Raw genomic sequence first — 25,186 nt, 5'->3', positions numbered from 1 at the left:
TTTTAATTATATATTGTAATAAAAGTCAACAAATGATCGATATCGAAACAACAATACGTCAGATTAATCAATGTCTAACAAATCACAAAAACACCCAACGGAACCTTTTAGGTTAGTACAAGATCAAAAGATGCTTGGGGCCTTGTTTTCTGTTTGGATTTGTCTCTTAGTTGGAAGGTAAGCCCGATGAGTTCTGTCTATATATAGACACGACACTAAGGGCTCAATAAACCTTAAAATAACACCAATAATGAGCTCCCTTCTCTAAGGAATTATTCAGCTTCTTCCTCCTATTTATCGGCGCCATTTCTTAGCTAGCAAACTAAGAGGGCTGTTGCTCTTCCGGATGGTACTGAGTTACATTGGCATATAGTTTGTCCTCTTTTTTTATGTTCAGTTGTATCCTGTCATTTGTCGTGTCAACAGTCGATGTTGTGGGCTTGGAAATGTTTCCTTTTTGGGAACTCCAGGATAAGAACGATTGAATGGAGCTGGACGCCACGGTCCACAGCAAGACGATTAATGTTTCTTTTGCCTCTCCTGCATTTGATGTTTCTGGCGTGACGTCTCAGGAAAACATGGAAGTCGAGAAGATGGCACATTCCAAGCTCAAGGACACAAGAAAAGGAGGCAACAGAGCTGCACTCTTTGTATATGGTAAATTTCAACAAGGCCTCTGTCTGCCATTCTCAGCTTTAGCAGAACCAATTTACTTATGAAAAGTAAACCACATGTGGCCTAACGTGCAGCGACTGAGGCACTCGAGAACATGGCGTTCGTGGCGAATGCCATCAGCATAGTCACATACTTTTACGGCTACATGAACTTCAGCCTGACGAAATCTGCCACTACTCTCACAAACTTTATGGGCACCGCTTTCCTGTTAGCTCTCTTTGGAGGGTACCTATCGGACACCTACCTGTCAAGGTTCAAGACTTGTGTCCTGTTTGGGATAATCGAATTGGTGGTACGTGTTGAATAATATGTTGAATAATATGTTACAATGCAGCCATATACTAGATTCAGCATAGAGCAAATGTCTAGAACTATTAGATGGGTTGGGATTCTCTCGCCACTGTATTATCATTACCTCGTTCTTCAACAGGATTAACCTTGAGGTCACATGTGCATGCAGGGATACGCGGTTTTAACAGCGCAGGCACACTTTCACCAACTGAGGCCAACTCCCTGCAATGGGGTTGCCCCGGACTTAATGAACCAATGTGAGACCGCCAGTGGTAGCCAACTGGCGATTTTCTACTCAGGCCTGTACCTGGTGGCGCTTGGGACGAGTGGGATCAAGGCAGCCCTCCCAGCTCTCGGGGCTGACCAGTTCGATGAGAGGGACCCCAGGGAGAAGGCCAAGTTGTCGAGTTTCTTCAACTGGTTCTTATTCAGCCTGACCTGCGGGGCCATAGTCGGGGTGACCTTCCTTGTGTGGATCAGCACAAATCAGGGCTGGGACTGGTCATTTGGGGTCTGCGCGTTGGCTGTTCTCTTCGCTATCGTATTTGTGGCTATGGGCAAGTCCCTGTACCGGAACAACGTGCCTAAGGGGAGCCCACTTCTTCGAATCCTGCAGGTAAACACATCTATAACACAATCTCCAGTTCTGAATATGGCCACCGCACCTTAATCTGTACAACGAGAGGGGTCGTTATAACATGATGTTTTGCTCTTGAACTCAGGTATTTGTTGCTGCCATCAAGAACCGGAATCTCCCAGTCCCGGAGAATACAGAAGAGTTACATGAGATCCATGACCAAGAAGTGGGGGAGAGCATGGAACATCTTCGGAGGACTGACCAATTCAGGTAGTCTAGTGAAATTTTTGTTCTTTAGAGTCGTACACTTGACGGAGTCGTCCTTCCTAACGTGACTTCATCTCGCAGATTCCTAGACCGAGCAGCGATTGTCAGGTCTTCATCGGGCTCCCAGGCGTCCGACAGGTCCTGGAGCCTGTGCACAATAACCCAGGTTGAGGAAGCGAAGATCCTAGTCCGGATGTTCCCAGTAATCCTTAGCACCATCTTCATGAACACTTGCTTAGCCCAGCTCCAGACGTTCTCGATCCAACAGAGCACGACAATGGACACCCACCTAGTAGGAGGCTTCCACATCCCGGGCCCCTCCATCCCCGTGATTCCACTCCTCTTCATGTTCATCCTGATCCCGATATATGATCGGATCTTTGTCCCGGTTGCCAGAAGATTCACTGGGATCCCCACAGGGATCCGGTACCTCCAGAGAATTGGAGTTGGACTTGTTCTCTCGGCCATCTCCATGGCAGTGGCAGGAATCATCGAGACCCAGAGAAAGTCCGTGGCAAGGCACCATGGAATGGTAGACTCAATCGAGCCCCTTCCCATGAGTGTGTTCTGGCTCGGGATCCAGTATGCAATCTTCGGGGCAGCTGATATGTTCACTTTGATTGGACTACTGGAGTTCTTCTATGCCGAGAGTTCCTCATGCATGAAGTCACTCAGCACGGCCATCTCCTGGACATCCATCGCCTTTGGGTATTTCCTCAGCACCGCCGTGGTCGAACTGGTGAATAAAGTGAGTGGTGGGTGGTTGGCAAATAACAATCTCAACAGGGACAAGCTCGACTACTTCTACTGGCTACTGGCCGGAATAAGCGTACTGAATTTCGGGTTTTATTTGGTGTGCGCTTCGTGGTACCAGTACAAGTCCGAGGACCAGAAGAAGGGAAATGGAAATTCAGCTGCTAGCAGAGCCGAGGGCAAGTGATAAGAGGTTCGATCTATAGGCTGTTCTTCCTTTGTCGTATGCTATACGAAACAGCCTGCCATTGCATAACTAATGGATCTTCAGCACCAATGATTGATCCAGGAATCTTCACGCTGAGAAGTCTTTAAGCAACTTAGAGTGCGAAAGTATGAAGAAAAAAGGGAAGTTCCCGAATGATGTCATGTTGAGCTTGCGCACCAATCGATAATCGATTGTCCTGCAGAATTATAACAAAACTACATGTTTTCTGCTAATCGTGCGATTTATAAGTTCTTCATCAATGTTTCAAGGGAGAAGTACATTGAATTGTTCAACTGGGTTGAAGGATCCCAGGCCTATATCGTTCTGCTTGAACAGTACACGGTTTGGTCAGGAGATCAAGTTAAATCCGAGTCTGTCATATCTAAGTACAAATTTACGAACCACTCTCGACTGTTCTGCTTAATCATCACATGGTCCAGTCAAGGGCTGAAATTAAATCCAAGTGCATCAAATATAAGTAAAAATTACAAACCGTCTGCTGTTTGAATGGTTTTAAGGAGCATCCGAGTTTCAAGCATGGAAAGCCCTAATTGCTCACATATGAAGAAAGGTAAATCAGGGAGATCTGTAATGGCATAATAAGAGAACATGAAGCATAAACTTTTTCATTTCCATTCATCTCCACTCGTAACAAACATGAAAATGTCATCGATAAAGTAAAGAATGAAACGCTGGCCTTGATCCATTGCCAGCAACATATTCACAATGATCCAACTTTTTTTTTTTCCTTCATCTCATTCTTCGACATCCTTCTATCTTCATTCAATGGATCAAATAGATTCATGGATCCATCTGATACACAGTGACGACCGCCAGGACCAGCAGCCCCTTGCGTCGCCAACAACAGGACCATATAGTACTCACAAACTGCTCAATCATCAGAGAGCCAGATCCGAGTGGAGAGAAAAAGAATGGTGGAATCACCATCTAAACGAGGAGTCATGTCAGTCTTCCCACAGCAGCATCAGGAAACTGCAATCGCTTTCTTCCCAGATTGAGGTTCGTGTAAGGTATCTGAGACCTTAGTGGGAGGCCAATACCGGAAGACTGACCTGCCAATAATGTTCTCAACCGGCAAAGGACCCCTGAAAAATTAAAATCACGGAAACTCAATCAAAATCTATGAGGCAGACATCAGAAGTGGTGAAACATTCATTACATTATAAGGATTCTCCTCTGAGAAGAATAATTACCAGTCATGGGAGTCAAAACTGTTGTTACGGTTGTCTCCCAACACGAAGACACAACCTTCAGGCACAAGCTGCAGAAATTAGAACACAAAACCCAGGAAACAGTCAGAACACGTGAACAACGAATTGAATTTTGAAGCACTAAGAAGCAATGGGCAGCAAAGCATGTTTACCATTTGTTCCATTTCATAAGCCAAAGGCTCCAATACATAATCTTCATCTTGAATGATATCATTCACCAAGAGCTTACCATCACGAACCTGTAAATCGGAAGCAAAATACAGCATAAGATTAAAGGAGAAAATAAGGGCAGCACATAGGCTATGCAAATAGGTCGGACAAATGGACATGTGAAGATTAAGCTGACCTCTACATAGTCTCCAGCCTTTGCCACGATTCTTTTTATGAACACATCGCAACAGCTGAAGTCGAACTCCTATAACATTCAGGAAAAAGCAAAGACAAATCAGCAACCTAGACAGACCTCTCAAGTTAATTCACTTTATGGCAGAAATATCTTAGTTCAAACCTGCAGTATTGGAGGAGCCTTGAATATTACAATGTCGGAAACCTCAGGCTCCCTGAAGAAGTACGAAACCTGACAACACAGAAGGCATTGAGAAACGAAACTCAGCTCGATTTCCGGAAGAAGAAGCTAAGCATCATACTTCCTAAATGATCAAGTTTTGCATGCGGCTGGATAATGAAAACAACAGCAAATATTCCTCATCAATTAATTCGATCGACATTCTACCAATACGCCATTACGAATACAAAACCGAAACGAAATTAACATTGGCTGCACGTTAAGTGACGATGGCACTACCCAGGATACAATCTACTGCCTCATTTTTCGAATATAAATAGAACATTATATGATACTCTACATGCAGAATTTTAATAAAAACAGAGCAAGATCATACCTTCTCCGCTAAAATGCGGTCGCCGACATCGAGAGTGGGGTACATGGAAGTAGAGGGGATCGACTTTGGCTCGGCCAAGAAGGACTTGAAGAGCAAGGTCACGGTCACAGCTGTGAAAGCAGCCTTGGCGTCCTCGGAGCAGACACCCAACAATCTCGAGAGCCACGAACCCCTCGAACCCATCTTAAACCCCTCGGCATCACTCTCGCTTTCATCACCAAAGCTGTCAGCATCCAAAAACAAGGTCCCGCCTTTATCGACATCGCTGCTCGCGGGAGCTGGGACAGCCTCATTGCAGGGGAGCCACTTCAATCCGTCCATGAAGGGCAGGATCGAAGCGGCCTTGAAGGAAGAAATCCCGAAAGGACCCATCCCAGAAGAAGGAGAAGAGGAAGAAGAAGAAGGAGCAGCCATCGATTTCATCATCGTGACCAACCCCACAGCCAGCGGGCTCTTGGAGTTGCTACCACCGCCCAGTAACTCTCCGACGAGGGTGCTATAAGCAGGAGCAGAGAGGGAGGCGCCGCCCAATCTTGGCGGGGAGAAGTCGGACTCGGGCTTCTGCGAGGGGCAGATGACCCGGGACCGGACCCAGCATTCGTGGAAGAACCGGCAATTGTTTAACCTGACTCCGGCGTTGGAGGCGATGCTCTGGGCAACGTAGCCGGAGTAGGTGAAGGTGAATCGGATCGCCATATCTACGAAGTTGAGAAACCAGAGGAGGATTTGGTGCAGAGTTCTCTCGTTAACAAAGTCGGGGGACAAGAGGAACTCTAGTGGGCGATGAAAGCCATTGCTGATGAACAGATCAAGGAGGCAGAACCGGAAGAGATGAATTGAAGCCGGGGGCCGAGGTCAGAGGAGGGCCGGGGAGCGATCGGAAGTCAACGATGAGGAGTATTTCCGAGTCGGGGATGATAGTGATGGGATGAGAGCGGGGAGGGGGGCCTGAGCGCTGCCGGCAAGCTCTCTCAGGCGGAGAGAGCCTCTTTGACCAGAGAGAGAGGGGCGATGGCAGAGAGGCGGAAGGAATGGAGAAGACGGTGAAGGCGAGGGGTTTTTCTCTGTTAATAATGGACGGCGGCTATGACCGCGTTGTGTAATGGGGCTCGGGTTTCATCATATTTACGATATTGCCTGTGCTTTCTCGCTCTTTTTTTTTTTTGGTTGAAGCTTTCTCGCTCATTTGGATTGGGCTGTTTCTTTTCCTTTTTTTTCCCCTTCCATTTTATTTTTGTGTATCATTTGAACAATTTTTTTTTTTATATATTTCTACTGAATAGTAATAGGGAGTTTGGATACAGAATTAGAAGATCACATATAACTCTCGTGGATAAGACTTTCCAATTATTTTAACTTTGTGGAAGCAATAGACTATTATGGATAATAAAATGACAAAACTGTCAATAATATACAATTTGTTTATCTGTAATTCTTCAAAACATGTGAATTATGATAAAGTATACTAAAGATTACTTAGATCTAAAAAATATATCCCTAAGCATGAATACTGGCAACGTAGTCAAAGATCAAACGGCTCAATCATGTTAGATAAAATAACGGGCAGAACTAACCTTTATGAAGTCGATTTATCTTATAAGATTCTATTATAATATATTTAATCTATTAGATGCTTTTATTTAATAAGATTGTGGTTTAATCAGCGAAATTATATAATATATTCTTTCGGAGATAGACTTTACCTGCAGTGTAGGAATTCTAAATTCACATAAAACATCTCATTTGAATGAATTTAGCCTTAATTAATATGTTAAAAATACTTGTGGTCTCACCAAAAGAATTCTTAAACCAATTGAAAATTTAAATATTCCTTGATATTGCCATGGCAAAGAAGGAAAAGGAATCAACAAATTCTTGTAGTTGTGATCTTTTGGTGAAACCTCCCATCAGCCTTGGCAGTGAGTGTATCCTTGTGGGTGGTAGTGGCTTGTCACTGAAAATATGCCTGGCGGCTGAGGGTATTGTTGGCATTCCAAATTTAATGTTTTGTTGACTTTGACTAAGGAGTGCGACTGTGTTGGGTGGCGCCTTCCTGCCAGCTTCCTCAGCCTCCGTCTCCCCCGAAGGAGCAGGAAGGAAAGGTCAAAGAAGCTGTCTTTCCTTTTGCCTCCTGTGGACAATTATACCCTTGAATATCTTCGAACACAAAGGCAATACTTACGGCAGCGAGGGCAGATCAGTCACTTCAAAGGCCTAATGTCCATAAAAATTTGCTGCCTATAGTTTATTCGGTTAGGTGCCAAACTGATCATTTCGATCCCCTCCTCATTTTTATCCACAATAGTCTTTGACCGAATAACTACTTTATGATTAAGCAAATGACATATTCGTATTTTGTCTCCACATTTCGGCTCTCAAAATTGATAAGTACGTTAATACTTGCAATTGTTCATGATACCACCGGTTGGTTCACTGGTATAATAAACTTTAGGAATCGGCTCCATGATTCATGTTTTAGCTGGCCTCCCGAGTTACGGATTTGTCCGAGGGCTTTCCAATTGGGGGTTCGTAGAGAACGAAAAATGGCTAATTCAAGTAAGCAATAGAAGTATGAGATAAATAAGCAATAAAGTTAAAGCTGGAGGGCTTCTTCGCAATATAGAGCAGACCGCACGGGCGTGGATGCAAACCTTGGATTGACGATCGAAGTTGGAGAAGAGAGTTTGACGTAAGCGCAAACGTCATCTCCAGACTAAGGTGAATCTCAACATGGGATTTGATAATAGGATAAGCACAAAACAGGAAATAGGGAATTTGAGCATTGACAAATTTGACGTTATATTAATTTAGCTCATAACTTATTTTTTGCATCAATTTGATCCTTAAATTTGTTAATTTGCATCAACTTGATCATTATTATATCATTTAGGTCATCCATTTAATAAAGTTACATCAATTTAATCATTGTTATATCAGTTGGGTTTGCATCAATTTGATCATCTGGTTACATTAATTTAGGCCTTTGTCGCATCATTTAGATCCTCCATGGCATTCTGTTAACTGTAGATGCTGATGCCGGTAAATGAGGAATCATTATTACATCACTTTGATTTAATGTTATATCAAATAAGTCTTTTTTATTTTTTTTCTTGTTCCACCCAAAATTTAAAAGAAGAAGAAGAAGACAAAGACAGTGGGGGAGCCCCACCCAAGCTCCCCCCTCGATTCAGGGGAATGAGGGGGAGCTCGGGTGAGGCTCTCCCATTTTCTAATTCTTCCTTCTTCTTCTTTTTCCTTTTCCTTTTTTGAAGGGAGCTCCGATCGAAGCTCCCCTCTGTTCCCTCTCTTTTCGAAAGAAGAGATGTGGGGGGTGAACTTTCCCACAGCAACTTCGCCTTGGGGGGAGGTCACCAAGAGAGGGGGAGCTCGAGAGAGGTTACCCCCACCATATCTCCCCCACTGTTCTTCTTTTTTCTTTTCTTTTGGGTGGGAAAAGGAAAAAAGAAAAGGAAAAAGAAAAAGGAAAATGAAAAATATATTGATTTGAGGGACCTATCTGATGTACGCATACCCGAATACAAAACAATGTTATATCAGATGATGAACTGACACATCAAATTGGACTCTCAAAACTTAACGGCAATCAAATACTATTAAGTCAATGATGCTAATCCAAAATTTGAGGAACCCACTTGATGTTACCGTGATCTATTTGATGTACAATATTATCTTTATGGACCGAACTGATGCAAAATGGGAAAGTGAGGAACCTAACTGATGTTATAAAAACCTAATTGATGCAATTTCAGAAAGTGAGGGACCGAGTTGATACAAAAAATAAGTCAATAACCAAATTGACGTAAAAGTCGAAATTCAGGAACCAAATTGCCTATTTACTAAGCACAAAACTATGGTCATCACTATTATGATGTAATCAGATGGCCACACAGCCTTAGCTCCCTCCTATCATTGGAAACTCCAATTGGAGTAGAATTCTATCTAGACCAACATTCAAAAGATCCATTCAATGATATGGATATCGATTAAAATTATAGATTGTTGTCGTCAGTCGTTGACTGTGATGATATTCCTGTCCAATATGGTAATTGTAATGAAGTCGGAGAAGGATGCTCCACATCGAGGGATTCGTACTAACATTTTTGCGGTTTTCTCATGCCTAGCCGGAGTAGGCCTTTGTCAACGGGTCATTTAATCAGAGAAAGCACTACAAGTTCATCGATTTTCTATCGACATATTCGAGGCAATGTGATATTATCGCGCGTGCGTATAAATAGTTCTACTTCTTCCCTTGCATTAACTCAGCTACGTCACAACTTGATCTCCTCATGAATATATACAACCATGGAAAATTCTGACATTAATGTTATAGATAATAAGATACCACGAGAAATTTGTCGATTATATCGATGCTCTTGATCATATGATAACTTGAGCAATTCCATCGGATTTGAATCGGCATGCGCATACAAAGACTGGTTTTCAATTAAGAAGATTTTGGTCTGGCATTTTTCCGCATGAGAAGAAGTACAAGAACAATTTGCATTGTCACTCTTTCCTTATCAACGATGGGAAGTGCTACAGTGATATGGGGTCACCATAAACCTTGCATCCCAGCCGTCTATGGCGTGTGGATTACGGGTCCTAGTCACTCATCCACTGACTGAGGATATAGGGTCGGGGACTCGTGTCCTCTTAAAATTTCCCTCAATGATGAAATTTTAAAGTGACGACGTGACACTATGCTCAATACAAAATGTTTGGAATGGTTTTGACTAAAATAAATTATTCCCAATATAACTCAAAATTTAATAATTTAATATCGTTAGTTGGAACCAATTATTTTCTCAGTATAAGGCCGTTAAGAAGGTGAGCTTTGACTGGCATTCCTGTCAGGTGGATGATCAATGTCCAATGCCTCTGGAATCCAAGGATGCTGGCGAGCTTGATCCATCCGCTCCTCCCGGGTTAGTCATGTGTGTCGACTGAATGTAGATAACTCGTGATTAGAAACATCAATTGTTCGTTTATCATGAAATCACGCTTGACTGTAATCCGATAATAATATTACATGCTCGAGTTGTTTCAAACTGACTCGCGTAGTCATACATATGTAGGGTTTTATATGTTCTTCATTTAAAATGTTACCAAGTTTGATATGGCGATTGAACCTACATCGTTCGCAAAAATCACCAACGTTAATCGCCGTTCGGTCTTCCATCAGTCTGGGCCTGGTCCATTTCGATACAGATCCCACCTCCGATGGACTCCTCTTTTCTCTTGGAAGAGCATGGACTTGGACATTTTAGGACTACAGATGAATCAGAATGGACACTCTTGGGCCCATTTGATTCCATCCATGACCCATGAAGTTTTATCGAGCTCGGATGGGATTTCTCGAACGAACTGCAACCGTGTCGATGTTATGACAATTGCAGTCGGAGCATCGTCGACGAACCAAGATTGTTTACGAAAATTAAATTCTAATGAAAGAAAAAGGTTTTATAAATGTATAGACCACATTTGATTGTTTCAAGTTGGACGGGCGAGAAGTAGGGATGAAAGAAAAGATTTTTACTCTTGGGGGAAAAATAGGTCTCTGTGAAAGCGACAGAGCAGAGAACAGCAGAGAATCTCTGGGTCTGAGTATTTAGCAGCTTCCCCTTCCAATCCAAAGCTTGAATTAGAAGGTGACGGACAGACTATAGAGCAGTTTGGCTCGCATGCTCCCGAGTCATTGTTCCCGTTTGGCAATGCATTTTAATGCCCCCTCCCCATATGATCTTCATTTCCCATTCGATTATTATGACAAACCGTAGATTCAATATGCCCATGTATTGCATGGATTGTTATCACGACTCATTTTAGGACACGACGTATTGAAAATTAATGAATCACGAACACTTATATGAACTCGTTAGGGTATTCACTTGAGATCTGTTCTGGGACCAGAAGCCGGGGTGTGATACTGAATTCCACGACAGCGACCCCATTTTGCTGATGGTATGTAGGAATGCAGAATCAGTGAAGTTATTCAAAAAGAAAAAAAGAGAGGGCTTAGGTTAGTTACCCGGTTGGATAATAAGTCTGACGAGATGCTTGGATCCCGCTTCACCAACCGACTTGCATTTAGCAAATTCGAAAAGAAAAAAACACATACTTAGTAATAGAGAATAACCAATCTACCGAGTTTGCTACTTTCCGACGAAGGAGCACGATGCCAGAGGCTAGAGACGACTTGCTAATATATATATAGATAGCATTGCTATCCCCAGCAAGAAAAACATACTACTACTACTGTTATCATGGATTAAAACCTTGGTGGATATAAACTAATTAAACAGTTAAGCAACGTGCTGTAATGTATGTATCTTTTTTTTTTTAATTTTCCTCTCTACACATTTTCAAATTATCCATTGACATGGATATCAATTTTCTATTCAAAATTCCCAAATGTAGGGATTTCGTTTGGGACAATAACAATCAATGAAGTGTCATGAGAATGTTGACACAAAAAATCTGGACCAGTGTCGCCTTCCAAGAGAAACAAAATAGACAAAATAATAATAATTCAGAATTAGAATTAACAAATTGGAAAAAAGAAAAACAGATAATTGTTGGGAACAGGAACCAGAAGCAGCAGCAGGAAGAGAAGCAGAGAGAATACGTTTTTGGGGCAGAGTGAGAGCGACCCAAAATCAAATCAGGGGGAGAAGGGACCAAGAAACACGGCCCTCCATTTGTACGAATCGCGGCACGAGAATAAAACCGCTCTTAATTTACTCACGGGAGTTTCTTCGGTCCGGTTCATCGACCTTCTACGAACTCCTCGAGACCGTCAGGCGAACACAAGCCCCGTGATCCGACGGGGTTCATGAAGGCAGTGCAAAATCCGTAATACAAGAGTACAATACAGTAAGAGAAAGTTCCTCATATGGACTTATTGAGGATGAATAGAGTCTTCTCATAACCGAGAGGTTATTGGAAACTTGGTAGATACATGAAAATCGAGAGGTTATTGGAAACTTGGTAGATACGTGATTTCACGTAATATTCGTTAATTGCATGTTCATAATAACTTATGAGAGGAATGCTTCGTACAAGATATTAATTCTAGCATATTTGTACACTGGACCGTGATCTTTGTATTAATAGACACTTTTTTAGAAGAACGATGCTTTCCCGTTAAATGAAGGTAGTTGTTACCGTATTTAACATATATATATATATATATATATAAAACCTGAATCATATTATGCATGAACTTTAAGCTTAGCTAGAGCAATAGAATATTAATTCGGGAGATCTAGTTTGATATATCAAAATCGAACCATCAACATCTATACAAATTTCTCGAACCAAAACCGACTATTTGTATGCTTAGCCGTGAAATATGGGGAGTGATAGCTGTGGTGCAGATAGAGACAGAGAATCTGTGTGGTCTTCTTCGTCTCGAGGAAGAAGAAGAATGCACTCTCTCATCTTTAGACCACATAGCAGGCAGCAGCGATCGAGACTGGGTCAGGTCACCGGTCAGACATAGCCCAACGCAGAGGGCAAAAGAGCCCCAATTATTACTTCCCACTATCCCCGACATCTATGATGTTGTCGGCTTCTCAAATCCAAATTAAATTTGAACGAAATATAAAAATAAAAATTGAAAAAACGCTTCTTTTTTAAAAAAAAAAACTTTTCTTCATCATTACATTATTACTTACCTTCTAATTCTTATTAACAATTACACATACACAGTCACTCTCTCTCTCTTTCCCCTCTTCTGTTCTTATTCAGAAAAAGCATAGTTTGACTGATCACTTGCTTGCTCCCCCTTCTCTTTCTTATCCTGTGACACTTCACCTCAATCCGACAAACATCGGGTCGGCTTCTTTCGTTTCGTTTCGTTACATGCCGATCGAGACGAGACTTCGAGGAAACAAGGGGGGACAATATTTTCACCTTTGAAAGCTCGAATTGCTCCTCCCCACGGGAGAGGAAATGCTCGTCTCGTTATACTGTCCGGTATAATGGACCTCATCTGGCTCGGTCTCGTGAGGGTACGAAGTGTTCACGTGAACGTGTGGATCGTCGTAACTAGTAAGTTGTACATAATATACGTAATGATATTTGCTCATTTTAAATAGGAATCTTAATTAGTAAGGGAGTAATTATGGAGAATTTTGTCTTTGCAGTTCCATATATGGTTTGGAAGAGTGATGGTATCTTTGTAATCCGTAGACACTAGTATCATGGTTAAGTGAACATCTCTACGTGTTATAAGATACTCGTAGCAAGTTATCGGAACGACTTGAATAAAAGGAATGACGCGAATATGACGTTCGATTTCGGACCATCTAACTAACAAGCTTTAGCAAGCGATCATGATCAGTGACTGTGACATGATGTTGTTCTATGTTTCTCACATAATGACCTGTTATTTCTTGTTTAGTATTACATAACAACTTGAAAAAAGGATATGCTGATCGAGAAAAGTCTAGCTAAAGGATAGACCGAAGTACAGAATGGAACCACTAAACCAATCCAAATTTGCTCGACTAAATTGATTGATATTCGAGGGCCAGGCGATGATCTTATCGTCTGGTACATGGATTTGACCTTCAAATAGGCAAACACATAGAGCAACATTTGTCCCTCCATCTATTGCCACTTGACCCAATTAACAGGAGACACTACAGACAAGCATGGGGTGGTACCTGCCACAGTGGAACAGTCCCTCACCACTCCCCCCCTTCTCTCCATTACAAGAAAAGGAAACGAGACAAAACCCCCCTCCCACAGCCCACTGATCATCTATCTGATCACAGTCACAAGAAAAATCAACCCGACCCCCCGCCACGTGTCCCTCCCCCGCCAACATCGTCGTACACAAACCCCACCCCCCATTCCCACCGCTTCTTCTTGTTTCATCCCTTCCCCTACGTTTCTCTCTCTCTCTCTCTCTCTCTGTTGTCTTCCTCTACAACTCGGACGCTATAAGATCTCGGTCTCCTCTCCCCCACTGTCCCTTTCCTTCCCTCCTCAGGCCGCGACCCAAACCTGAAGACAGACAACTTCGAGTGAGAACGAGGTTGAAGAAAGAAGAAAGAACCGACATCATGCCTTCCACCACCTGCCGCCCCGCCGCCGCCCCTCCGCCACCGAACTCTGAGGCCATCCCCTGCCCCCGCTGCGACTCCATCAACACCAAGTTCTGCTACTACAACAACTACAACCTCGCCCAGCCCCGCCACTTCTGCAAGTCCTGCCGCCGCTACTGGACCCAAGGCGGCACCCTACGCAACGTCCCCGTCGGCGGCGGCTCCCGCAAGTCCTCCTCCACCTCCTCCTCCAAGCGCCTCCGCAGCATCCCCTCCTCCACCGCCCCTCCTGCCTCGTCCCCCGCGTCGACCTCTTCCTCCATCACCAACGAGTCCGTCCACCACCCTCCCAGCTTCAGGCCCGACTTCGCTCCGAAGCAGGCGGGGGAGGCCCCCGGGGCGTTCACCTCTCTGCTCACCTCTCCGGGAGGCCACGGTTTCCTGGCCCTGGGAGGGTTTGGGACTGGGTACGGGCCGAGCCTCGACGGGCAGGGGCTGGGCTTCGGCCGGTCAGTCTGGCCATTCCCTGAGGTCAGCTACATCGAGGGGGTCTACGCCGGGGCTCCGAGCTCCGTCTCGGATGCGGCAGCGGCCGCTCCGCCCTGCAACGCATGGCAGCTGGGGGCGGGGGAGGGAGGCGGCAATGGTACTGGTGGGCACGGGCAGGTGGACGGGGCGGATGGGTTCGCGTGGCCGGAGCTCGCGATCTCAATGCCGGGTCAGGGCCTGAAGTGATATATATCACGTTATCAACCGCACCGAAAAAAGAAAATAAATTCAGCATGGAAGTGGCAAAACATCTCTTCTTGATGGGCTTTTGGGGTTGTGAAATTTGATCAGTCTCTACAATATGAATCAAAGGCATGAATGTTTTCGTGTCGTTTAAGGTTTAAAGATATCATGGGGTTGTCTTTTTTCAAGTGTTCTTGGGTTGGGTGGTCAGTGGGGGTATAGTAGTATAGTCATAGGAGCTCTAAAATCTTAGGTGTTATTACTGAAATTATTAGAGGAAGAAATTATTGGTTGAGTTCGGGTGGGGAGTCTTCTTTTTGGGGTTGTGGAAAGCTTCCTTCCGCGGCTTCTGTAAAGTCTCATGGCGAATGGAGAAAAGGACGACAGTTTACTATGTGGTTTCCTGGCCCGATCTTTGATTCAGCTTTGAATGTTCAAATTTTCTTCTTCTTTCTTTCCCCTTCTGCTCGTATTGGTCCCTTTGCTCGTTTCAATTCCATGGAGGTTAATTTCATTCATGATGTTCTGGGATAGCATGTATGTATGTGCAGAGGAATCTTCAATCCTGGGGGGGAGGATCTCTGTTGCGACGACAAAGATTCTCACTGGAAGGATTGAGCAGAGCAGGATAGACGGGGTTTATTACGGTCTTTTTGTAAGAGGAGGAGAGCATGGTCAAGGGACAGCCTTTCTTATTGCAGGACTCGGTCAAGAGAGCTAAGTGTAGACAAGTGCGTCCTTTCTTTGACCAACCTGACCAAATTGAAATTTTCGTACTTTTTGTTGTATTATCATTATAAAAACTCTCCTTTTTGCCATTGGCTTATTTTCCTTCATGTGTTTATGAGCTAAAAAGAAAATGAAAGGAAGGGGGGGGGGGGGGGGGGGGGGGGGGGGGGGGGGGGGGTTTTCTACTTTCACGTTATGATAGGATGATGGTTAAGTACAGTGTTCTCGTTAATTAAACAAGAGTTAGTCCATGATATATTCACTATGTTTCAATTCATGGGGTAGATTATTTGCTACTGGTCCGTATTGTACCATTGTCTTATTTAAAACGGCTTCATACTGCGATGTTAGGATACAAATCCTAGGTTTTGCGTATATTATTTTAGATATGAAGTAAAAACTTCAAGATGACTTGTTGAAAGTACTAATATGATGCATAATATGATGCATGAATCTTTTAGAATCTTCTTGGACTAAACTAACGTGTCAGTGCAATTTATAACTGCATATAGAGGTACAAGTCCTTATCTTGATTGCATCTGGTCTACTAGACCGGGGGGTGAAGCCCGATTAGCTAACCGATATAAAACCTCATATTCTATAGACAACTTACGTCTTTACACGATACATATAATTGGTGTAGGTTTGTCCAATATGGACCAGATAATTTTGTAGATCGAGGAACGGTTTGTCTGAAGGATCAATAATTCTTTTAACGGGAACCAATTCTGAAAATGAATAAAGCGATACCCAGATGGTCGCGTATCTCGAATAGCTGGATTTGGCTTTGCTGCCATATTCAGGATTCAACTATAATCTACGCATCCTCCCATTGGTAGTACACCGCATCTCGGTGGCGAATTGGCTGAAATTATTTTACCCATCAATCTTTTTTTCAATGTGCATACTCACTAGTATGTGAAATTTTAATCGATTCTAATTTAGTTCGAGTCGGGTCAACTTGTCGACGAGTAAAATCCTTTTCTTATTATGAAGTTTTCTCATTTATATGACTCGAATTAAATCTTGTATCTTTCTACTCTATTATTGTCATTTTTAATTTTGAGTTTAGCCCATTATATGACGAATTTTTTTTAATAATTCTGAAAATATATAATAGTATATAAATTTCAATTGATCAGGTAAAAAAGATCTTGTGTGCAATGATGATAACACGTAAGATTATGTCACAATATACATAAAAAAATATTATTTTTTACAATAATGAATTATTTTCGTCATTAATTTTTTATTTACATACTAAAAACAAAAATATCAAAATAACGCTACGTTTGTTTTCAAAGTCGTGATTTAAGATTTTAACTTTAATTTTAACTCAAAACACTACACAACAAAACACACATTTCAAAAGTCAAATTGGTGGACCCCATATATTATTAAAATACAATCCCATTATAATTAATTATCTATACCTTCCATTCATTTCATATTTCAAAAGTCAAACTGGTGGGCCCTATATATTTTTGTCTTCTTCTACAATCACAATCACAATCACAAATTCGTGACTTTAACTTCGAAAATAAACGCATTGTACTTATAATATTATTACATTATACCACTCTTGCATATAATACTTTCTTGCTCAGGTGATGATTGATGTTTTCTTACGTGCTTGGAAGCATCCATAATCATGGCGCTCCCTCCCACATTACACTCATTGAGAATGATGACAACTTGCTGTTGCAAGTTGTACGGCCTCCCTCCTCCCTTTTTTATCGACCTTGGTCTCTAAAGCAGATCTGTAATCAATGGAATTTTCTTAATTTGAGTCGATAATTGCTCCCCCATTTGACGTTCCCATGTCTGCACACAGTGAGTAATTATTGTTGGATGGGTCCACTTTTTAACGAATCACTGAGCAGAATTATTGCCAATCCACCGTCCTATAACCCCTGTGGTCCTCATTAGCCCAATAATCGTCAACGAGCACTTCAACTTGGCTGGTAAAAAGCGAGACATGCGCTCAACGACGAGCTGAAGCATGTGTTCGATATCATAGAAAGTTACCCGTTTACAATTATCACGTGCATGCCAAGTTGTTCGCAGTCGATGGCATCTCGTGTAAAGAGCACTAGAGAAAAATGGAATTGCACTTTGGTTATAATAATTCGTAGAACTACACAGTCAGAACTACACCATCACTGTTGTATGCGCGCCGTGATGATGCACGGTTTATGTGTCATTTCGTATGGAGAAGATGATCAAAAAGAGAAGAAAAGGATCATGGACTTTCAAGAGCATCATTGTTGGATGTACATTGTACACTTAGTCCATCGGTTTACAACCTGACGAGTCGACCGCCAAATGCAGAGAAGATTGGAGTTAAACACTATACAACCATGAAATGATCTAATAGCTATATGACTAACAAAAGCGAAATTGGTTTTTGGTGCTGTCAGGAGGTGAAACTAACGAACGGTCAAAGAACTATTTAGTAACCAGGGTGGATCGGCGGCGGTGGTGATGCATACCGGGATCCAAAAATTGGAGGGAATACTAGGTTTGGGGTTGGTGGTGGTGGTGGTGGTGAATGGGCTGGAGGAGGTGAAGGTGGCGGTGGGGAGTGCACGGGTGGTGGAGGAGAGGAGACTGGTGATGGTGGCGGCGGTGGAGAATGGACTGGCGGTGGTCGAGAGTAGACAGGTGGAGGGGGAGAGTGCACTGGTGGTGGTGGGGAGTGGACGGGAGGAGGTGGAGAATGGGCCGGCGGTGGTGGTGAGAATACTGGTGATGGTGGAGGGGAGTGGACGGGCACCAGTGATGGTGGTGGAGACTGGATGGGCGCCGGTGTCTGTTTCGGGGGCTTCGGTTTCCTAGTTGGTGGCGGGTGCTTGAGAGAAGGTGAAGGCGAAGGCCTTGGAGTCACCGATGGCGATGCTGATCCTCCTCCGCACTTGGATTTGCCGCAGTCAATGGGCTTGCTAACCACAGGAACGCAAACCTTATCAGGCTTCTGGTTTGGCCTGTCAGGCAAGCAGTTGTTTGAATCATCCAGCACAATATCCTTCCTAGCCGTTGGCTCACATGCCCGGTCCTCGCCGTTGAAATAGTTGTCCCCGAAGGAGAAGTTCGCCAAGCGGGGCAACCGGCAAATGGCTTCAGGAACGAAGCCTGTCATCCTGTTGCCAGATATATCAAGGCTCTGGATCGACTTCAGACCTTGGAAGCTCTTCGGCAATATGCCTGTGAAGGAATTCCCAGCGAGGTCTAGGACGGTCGCGTTTCCTAGCCCGCCTATCTCAGTTGGCAGGCATCCTGAGAGGTTATTATTCATGAAGATTACCTCATTCAATGTGTCAACCATCTTGCCGATGCTACTAGGGATGCAACCCTCGAGATTGTTGTTAGCAATCACCACGACCGATGCTGAGGAGTTCCCGAAGTTATCCGGAAGCACAGATGAGAAGCGGTTGTTATTCAAGAAGATGGCATCGAGGTCCTTGTCAAAGAGCTCACGGGGCAATTCTCCTTCGAAGTCGTTATACCTTATGTCCAGATACTTCAGGTTCGGCAATGACAGGACTACCTTTGGAAATGGCCCGACCAGCCGATTGTTGCTCAAATCGAGCTCGTGGAGCATTTTCAGCTTCGAGATGCTATCGGGGACAACTCCACAAAACCGGTTGCTATTAAGGTGAAGGAGAGCAGCATCGCCCAACATGCCAAGCTCTGAGGGAAGGTACCCGGCAATATCGGCGTTGTTAAGATCAACACCGGCTATGACACTCGAGTTCGGGTCATCGTTGGCGGGGGCACAGAACACGCCATTATAGTGGCAAACTCTGGGTCCGACCCAGTTCCCCGTGGTGTTATACGGGTCGGAGTAGATGGCCTTTTTCCAAGCCTTGAGGGCAACATAGGCCCGCTTGAGCCGGGGGTTAGCGAATGTTTCCTTAATGTCGAGCTCGTACTCAAACTCCGGGGGCATTGCCTTGTTCTCCTCAAGATTCTGGAGCTGCCGACGGGCAATCATCGAGGACTCGGCATCGGTGAGCGCCTCGGAGAAGGACGAGAATATGAGAAGAAAGACCGCTAAGTAATAACATAAGGACCGCATTTTCTGGACGAACCACAAAGCCGTGCCACCTTGGATTAATTGCCCAAGGCAGCCAGAGATTGGTAAGAAGAAGATCAGCTGCGGCCGGAATGCCGCACTGGAGAACCCTATTGAATTCGGGGCTATTCCCCGGAGCTCCGTGGAAGAATTGTCTCGCAAACTTTATCCCGAAGGATAAATCCTTTTCCTTTCGAATAATTTGTATTGCAAGTACTGATTTCTGCAAGTTCTTCCACCTCAAATGTCTCTTATAGATTTAAAAGGTGATTTTCTAAGAGTAAATCACACGGTTTGGCTGCGGAATTGCTTGGTTACACTTCCGGTAATTAGCCTAAATTTGAATTTCATTGTTAATAACCGAAGAAACCGATAGTGATCGATCCATATCCCAGCCAAAAAAAGAACCTTACGAGCGTGCGGTCTCGATTAATTTGCAAGGAAATTCTGTAAGCATCGTTTGCAACGAGAGGCTGTCCATTCTTTTAGGAATGGCAGCTGCTGTCTATAGGTGAATCTCGATAACAAAATAACTTCAAAGAACTAATCAAGACACGTCAAAATATCAATAGGAAAAAAAAAGACATGAATCGGTTCATTATCGAATATTCTGCAAATATTTTCTCATACGTTAAGTTTAGCTGCCTTTTTTTGGGTTTGAGTACGATGATTTAAGTTGCGACGGATGACCTGATTATAGTCGTATCGAGTTGTCGATTGTTACTAATATCATACGATGAGGTTGTTCTGATCCTATTGCCGGTCCAAAACTTGAAAATTTCTGTGTTTATTGATGTTTGTTTATATTTATTTTCAGTGTTGTTAAAAAATTGGAATTTACTGATCGTTTAGCTAATTCAATCAAGCTATGCCATTGCGAAAAAGTTATTTGATTCTTTTTTTTTTTTGATTTGCGGATAACATAATGCGATTTTTCTTTTTAATATGATATTCGAAAGTTCACATGTCTCAATTAATCTAATTCAAGTCAGATCGGCCTATTTAGGGTAAAGTTTTCCAATAAATTTTAGCCATTCACAAAACTTGATCCTGAAACCTATTAAGAGAAACAAATTAATACCGAATCATTTGAATCAATTCATATCGTAACATATAATCTTATCTTCTTTGGGTGAACTTACTAATAATGTGATTTGATAATTCCCTATATATCATCTATATTTGTTTATATAATTTTTTTTTCGGTTACAAGGGAGAAATCGTAATATTTAATAAATTGGCATGGATAGTCCCACTGGATATCGAACTAGAAATATCTTGATTATTAGGCGAAAGCAAGCGCCGCTACGTTTCACCTTCTTTGATAATTCGCTATATTATAACATCTATTTTGTTTACATAATTCTATGCTATCTTATATCGATGTTAATTTAGTTTTTGCACAAAATTACGTACATCAATTTGAGAAATTTTATCTATCTTTCAATTACGAGGGAGACCCATGAGCCGAGCACAATGAATAATTTTCTCTATCTTTAGAGTCTCCATTCAATGCCAAATGAATATCCCATTTTGGAAACGGCTATTATGTGGTGATTGTCGTGCTCCGCGGTGGCAGATATAGCTAGGAGTCTCATATGGTTTATTACATTTTCCCTGTCCTTTTATTACTTGGAAAAATAGTTTCATTTGATGGATTTATCTCTGTGGAAATGTATATAAGAGGTGACATTTTAAGAAATTTTGTATTGAAGTGATCATCATTTTGCCTGTTCCATGAATAAGCTTTCCCGTACGTAATTAAGATTGAAGATGAATGTACTTATTAGATATCCCTGAATATCATTCCAACAGAAAAAGGGAATGTCGAACATATACATGCCTCTTGATATAATGCCTCATCTAACCATTATGAGAATCATAACTGCACTAGTCCGTAGTTTAAAATGCCCTCCATATCAGCAACATGTCTATAGACGATGCGACAACTATATTAGCACCATCGAAAAATCATATTTACCCACCCCATACTGCATATAAAATTTAAATTTAATAGAATCTAATAAAAAAATAACAATTTAAATGAAAATCTTTAAATAAGAATTGTTTTAAATTTATTATTCTATGTCCGTTTTATAATCTCAATGGACCTATCAGCATCTCCTCCATCCCGTCATCTGTCTTCGTAAGGGAAGAGGAGATGTAGATAAGAACATTAGGTCTATGCTATTTAGTTTGAATGAATTATCCTTCTGAGCAAAAAAAAAAAATCTTCGATTTATAAAACTGAGTCTATTAATCAAGTGGGCTTGGACAATGAATTAGGAAATGAGGTAAAGTATATCAATACTTACTATATAATAAAGCCAAAAATTTGGTGTTACTTTTTATTTCCTAAAATGCACATAGTACATTCCCTCTAATTAATTATAATCACTATATTTCGAACAATTTAATAATTTCATCAAGTAATTTCTACATTTACTTACTCACTTTCCTCTCCACCTCCTAATATTTCTCCTACTTTTGTCACCCATCCCCTTCTTATTTTTCTTTTTTTATGTCCTAATCATTTTTTTTGGTCAGTGTGTAGCGCGAATGTGTTTGTCTAGTATATAATAATCAAAGTTATTTATAAAAAAGAATAAAAAAAGTAATGGTACAGTGGTTTTTTTTTCCTTCTTTTCTTTAGCGGCAATTTTTAAAATTTAAAACTATATCCGGACTATAATTATTTAATACGGTTATGAGATGTAAAAAGTGCTATGACTTATATCCGCAAATACTTTCTTAGTTTCTTTCACCTACACCATTGCCATCCCTAGAGTCGCAATCTCACAAGTATGGGCCAATCTAACTCCAAAAATTCATCCAACTCGTGTGATATGAATGTCAGACACTAGGTCGCATGTTAAGACTTGTACAAAGTACAAACATTATACAAAAAACTCTTGCCAAGATCATACTAAATTTTTGGCATCTTAATCAAACTCTAATTACAACAATCGATTAGCATGAAAGTAGTACAAACGAATCGAACACGAAAATCTGATGGCTCTCCCTGGGACCTAATATCCACTTTGGCCATGAATATCATTGTAAGTTTAGTCACGGCCCTTAAGCTGCGGCCACGACTGCCGTCACTTCCTCCAGAAACCACAAGGCAGTGCAGTTCCCGCCACTGTCAAGCAACGGAGCCGCCATTGTCGAGTTGATGTTTTTCCAACAACATTTGCCATTGTCGACAGCCTCAAGATTCAAAGTTTTCTCCAGGGCTCGGGCAATCTCCATATTTCGGGTTTTGAGATCAGATGATGGGCATGAAAAGTCTTCTTCCACTGCCAAAAATGGCGAGGGGGTACTCTAGAGAAGTCACCACGAAACCCACCATTTCTGGGTTCCCTTGCCCTGCAGAGAGCTTAATTGCTTTAACATTTTCGGGGGAATTTGGGCAAATTTGGGCCACAGCATTAATGGCCACTGTTCTTCTGATCATCAAAGCAATTCCTTCTTCCTTCAAAGTGAAGCTTAGAGCTCCGGTCAAACCCAGTTCGTGAATTCTAAGGCTTCTCCCCCTAGAATCGTCCTAGCGGTGAAACAACAATGGCTGATTCGGGCAGGCTGCAGTTCTTCAAGGTGTTCCTCGAAACACAAAGCAAAAATCGACTGGTAAAGTTTTCGTTTTCTTCTCTCTGCTTTCGGTAAGAGCTATGTCTTGGCTGCAATCTGCCCTCTGTTCCTTGAAACTCGGCCTTTTTGCGAGCGTGTATGAGCTTATTTGCTTAGTATGACCAAAATGTTTATGAATCTCTACTTGTTTGAGGAATTTGATGATGCTTTTTCATGATCTGACTGCTTCTGGTTGCAACCTGTCCCGATTGCAAAACGATAAAGCTATGTCATGGTTCTGGTTTGTAAATTGATGAAACCCGGACTCGTGTATGAGCTTATTTGCTTAGTATGACCAAAACGTTTATGAATTTCTACTTGTGTGAGGAATTTTTTGAGGCTTTTTCTTGATCTGACTGCTTCTGGTCTGTTGCACTCTGCTTGATCCCCGTTTTTTAGTTATTAAGGAAACTGATCGGAACTCTTCATTCTAAGTGCCATATTTCTTATAGATGATTAATATTTGGGCCTTCCCTGTGCTGCAGAGGATCCCTCCTGCTTACCACAAGCATATGGAAGGTGAGAAACGTCAAGTCTTTTGCTTGTTGGGTCCGAGTGGCGATACATGGCAAGTCATTTTGGTAAAAGTACTAGAGAAAGACTCCAATGAGTTGTACTTCAGGCATGGATGGGCGACCTTTGTGAAAGACCATCTGATTGAAAATGGGGATTTACTGCTTTTCCGATATATTGGTGAGTCAAATTTTAATGTGGAGATTTTCGGTTGCTCTGGCTGCCCCAAAGAAGCTTCATTTCGTGTCAGGTGTTCTCAAGGCAAGCTAATATGTAATCTTAAGTTTCAACTGTTGTTTGTTTTTGCCGATCTCCTTTCCGCTACTAAGGACTCGATTGGGTTGTGATTTTAGGTCGTAGATCATCTGCCCCGGCTAGATGTTCCTTTAGTCAGAACCCAAAGTTCACTACGACCATAAACGAGTCCAATGAGCGTCTTGGTTACGTGGTAAATCCTTAGCTCTCTATTATTAGGGACTAACGAAATGTGAACAAAATGATTAACTTGCTGATGTTATCACTTTCAACCTTAGTTTGAGAAGCTCTTCTTGCCAGGTTATTAATCGTGTTTTTTTTTCCATGTGGCCGAACATCCCTATGCGTTTTGCTCGGTCATACGGCCTTCTTCAAAAACATTGTGCGACCCTTGTGGATCCATCGGGAGAGCAATGGTTGGTGGAACTTAGGCTTCGGGCTCGCCCTCATCAGTTGAACATGTATAGTGGGTGGCGTGAGTTTTCTAGCAGCAATGATATCAAGATTGGAGACACATGCGTGTTCGAACTATTGCATGGTCCAGAGGACTCTCAGAGTTTTTCGATGATGGTTCATATTAATGAACTTCCATGAGTGTGTCTGGGAATCACTCTGATCGGATTACCGAATATGATTATATGATCTCTTATATCCCTAGAACAGAAACTTGTATCCCAGCTCTTTATTATGATTTTTGTTTTCATAGTTCATGCATATCAAATTGATGACATTAAGAATTGCAGTTATTAATTAACGTGTTCTTCCTTATATCCACTACTGGATTTGGTAAAGCTGGTCCGAATTATAGATAGTTTTCACAACTGAGCTTGGGTTGCAGGACTCATGCTATGATTTGAGTTATGATCATGGGTTGGGGTTCCACAATAACGAGGAATTGGAGTGAGAACTCGTGCTAGATTTGAGATATGATCATGAGTCGGGTTCCACAATAACGAGGAAATAGAGTGAGAACTTCCACGTAAAAGAAGCTACATCGAAGCCATGATATAAGGAGCATGGAGAGCAAAGAAACCCGACTATTTGCCTAACAAGAAGTAGGCTGATCATCTTTTGCATTCGAAATGGTCAAACTCGTGAGCCCTTCACTTCCGTTGCAGGTTTCACAGAAAAATTACACTACCGGGTTTCACAAAAGTTTAGTCAGCTCGGGTTATACAATTGGGCCAGCTCACAAAATTCAAGACTTATTGTAAAATACATTGGAAACTAGCTAGGGACCGAGGTCAGTACTTCAAGTTGAATAAAATTGAAC

General features: G+C 42.3%; 5 protein-coding genes across 7 annotated transcripts; 3 read left to right on the top strand and 2 right to left on the bottom strand.

Annotated features, from left to right (window-relative positions):
- The first annotated feature begins 190 nt into the window (after window positions 1–190).
- LOC116214274 (protein NRT1/ PTR FAMILY 4.5-like) lies at window positions 191–3,077 on the top strand. Its single transcript, XM_031549660.1, has 6 exons — window positions 191–349; window positions 573–657; window positions 750–967; window positions 1,136–1,582; window positions 1,689–1,813; window positions 1,892–3,077. Exons 1-6 carry the CDS (start codon window positions 347–349, stop codon window positions 2,748–2,750), a joined length of 1,737 nt encoding a protein of 578 aa, XP_031405520.1. The 5' UTR covers window positions 191–346; the 3' UTR covers window positions 2,751–3,077.
- Window positions 3,078–3,371: 294 nt separating this feature from the next.
- Window positions 3,372–5,958, bottom strand: LOC116214275 (thylakoidal processing peptidase 1, chloroplastic-like). Its single transcript, XM_031549661.1, has 6 exons — window positions 4,906–5,958; window positions 4,512–4,580; window positions 4,350–4,418; window positions 4,156–4,242; window positions 3,986–4,053; window positions 3,372–3,877 (listed from the first exon to the last, which is right to left on the bottom strand). Exons 1-6 carry the CDS (start codon window positions 5,599–5,601, stop codon window positions 3,757–3,759), a joined length of 1,110 nt encoding a protein of 369 aa, XP_031405521.1. The 5' UTR covers window positions 5,602–5,958; the 3' UTR covers window positions 3,372–3,756.
- Window positions 5,959–13,792: 7,834 nt separating this feature from the next.
- Window positions 13,793–15,165, top strand: LOC116215591 (dof zinc finger protein DOF3.4-like). Its single transcript, XM_031551351.1, has one exon. The coding sequence runs from the start codon at window positions 13,998–14,000 to the stop codon at window positions 14,712–14,714; it is 717 nt and encodes a 238-aa protein (XP_031407211.1). The 5' UTR covers window positions 13,793–13,997; the 3' UTR covers window positions 14,715–15,165.
- A 2,525-nt stretch (window positions 15,166–17,690) lies between these two features.
- On the bottom strand, window positions 17,691–19,814 carry LOC116215590 (pollen-specific leucine-rich repeat extensin-like protein 3). The gene has a single exon (XM_031551350.1). It carries the CDS (start codon window positions 19,516–19,518, stop codon window positions 17,893–17,895), a length of 1,626 nt encoding a protein of 541 aa, XP_031407210.1. The 5' UTR covers window positions 19,519–19,814; the 3' UTR covers window positions 17,691–17,892.
- A 2,905-nt stretch (window positions 19,815–22,719) lies between these two features.
- Window positions 22,720–24,687, top strand: LOC116213004 (B3 domain-containing protein REM10-like). 3 transcript variants are annotated; one of them, XM_031547791.1, is made up of 4 exons: window positions 22,720–23,145; window positions 23,631–23,838; window positions 24,012–24,106; window positions 24,214–24,687. In XM_031547791.1, the coding sequence occupies exons 1-4, from the start codon at window positions 23,080–23,082 to the stop codon at window positions 24,505–24,507; spliced, it is 663 nt and encodes a 220-aa protein (XP_031403651.1). In that variant the 5' UTR covers window positions 22,720–23,079; the 3' UTR covers window positions 24,508–24,687. The 3 variants fall into 3 exon arrangements, with proteins under 3 accessions (XP_031403651.1, XP_031403653.1, XP_031403650.1); XM_031547793.1 differs by having other exon boundaries at window positions 22,728–23,145; window positions 24,012–24,105; window positions 24,246–24,687; XM_031547790.1 differs by having other exon boundaries at window positions 22,740–23,145; window positions 23,631–23,919.
- The last annotated feature ends 499 nt before the right edge of the window (window positions 24,688–25,186 follow it).

This window comes from Punica granatum, chromosome 7 (assembly GCF_007655135.1).
Source record: "Punica granatum isolate Tunisia-2019 chromosome 7, ASM765513v2, whole genome shotgun sequence".
NCBI lineage: Eukaryota > Viridiplantae > Streptophyta > Magnoliopsida > Myrtales > Lythraceae > Punica > Punica granatum.
The sequence above is the reverse complement of the archived record's forward strand: the minus strand, read 5'-3'. Positions and strand labels throughout refer to the sequence as shown.

Bases quoted from the DNA above. Each gene is read 5' to 3' on its own strand.
- LOC116214274 (XM_031549660.1), top strand. The intron at 968-1,135 runs GTACGTGTTGAA...ATGTGCATGCAG, and splicing joins TTGGGATAATCGAATTGGTG to GGATACGCGGTTTTAACAGC. The intron at 1,583-1,688 runs GTAAACACATCT...TCTTGAACTCAG, and splicing joins CACTTCTTCGAATCCTGCAG to GTATTTGTTGCTGCCATCAA.
- LOC116214275 (XM_031549661.1), bottom strand. From the start codon at position 5,601: ATGGCGATCCGATTCACCTTCACCTACTCCGGCTACGTTGCCCAGAGC. The intron at 4,581-4,905 runs GTATGATCTTGC...CTGTGTTGTCAG, and splicing joins ACCGCATTTTAGCGGAGAAG to GTTTCGTACTTCTTCAGGGA. The intron at 3,878-3,985 runs GTAATTATTCTT...TTAATTTTTCAG, and splicing joins AGTTTTGACTCCCATGACTG to GGGTCCTTTGCCGGTTGAGA.
- LOC116215591 (XM_031551351.1), top strand. From the start codon at position 13,998: ATGCCTTCCACCACCTGCCGCCCCGCCGCCGCCCCTCCGCCACCGAAC.
- LOC116215590 (XM_031551350.1), bottom strand. From the start codon at position 19,518: ATGCGGTCCTTATGTTATTACTTAGCGGTCTTTCTTCTCATATTCTCG.
- LOC116213004 (XM_031547790.1), top strand. From the start codon at position 23,080: ATGGCTGATTCGGGCAGGCTGCAGTTCTTCAAGGTGTTCCTCGAAACA. The intron at 23,146-23,630 runs GTAAAGTTTTCG...CCTGTGCTGCAG, and splicing joins CACAAAGCAAAAATCGACTG to AGGATCCCTCCTGCTTACCA. The intron at 24,107-24,213 runs GTAAATCCTTAG...TCTTCTTGCCAG, and splicing joins ATGAGCGTCTTGGTTACGTG to GTTATTAATCGTGTTTTTTT.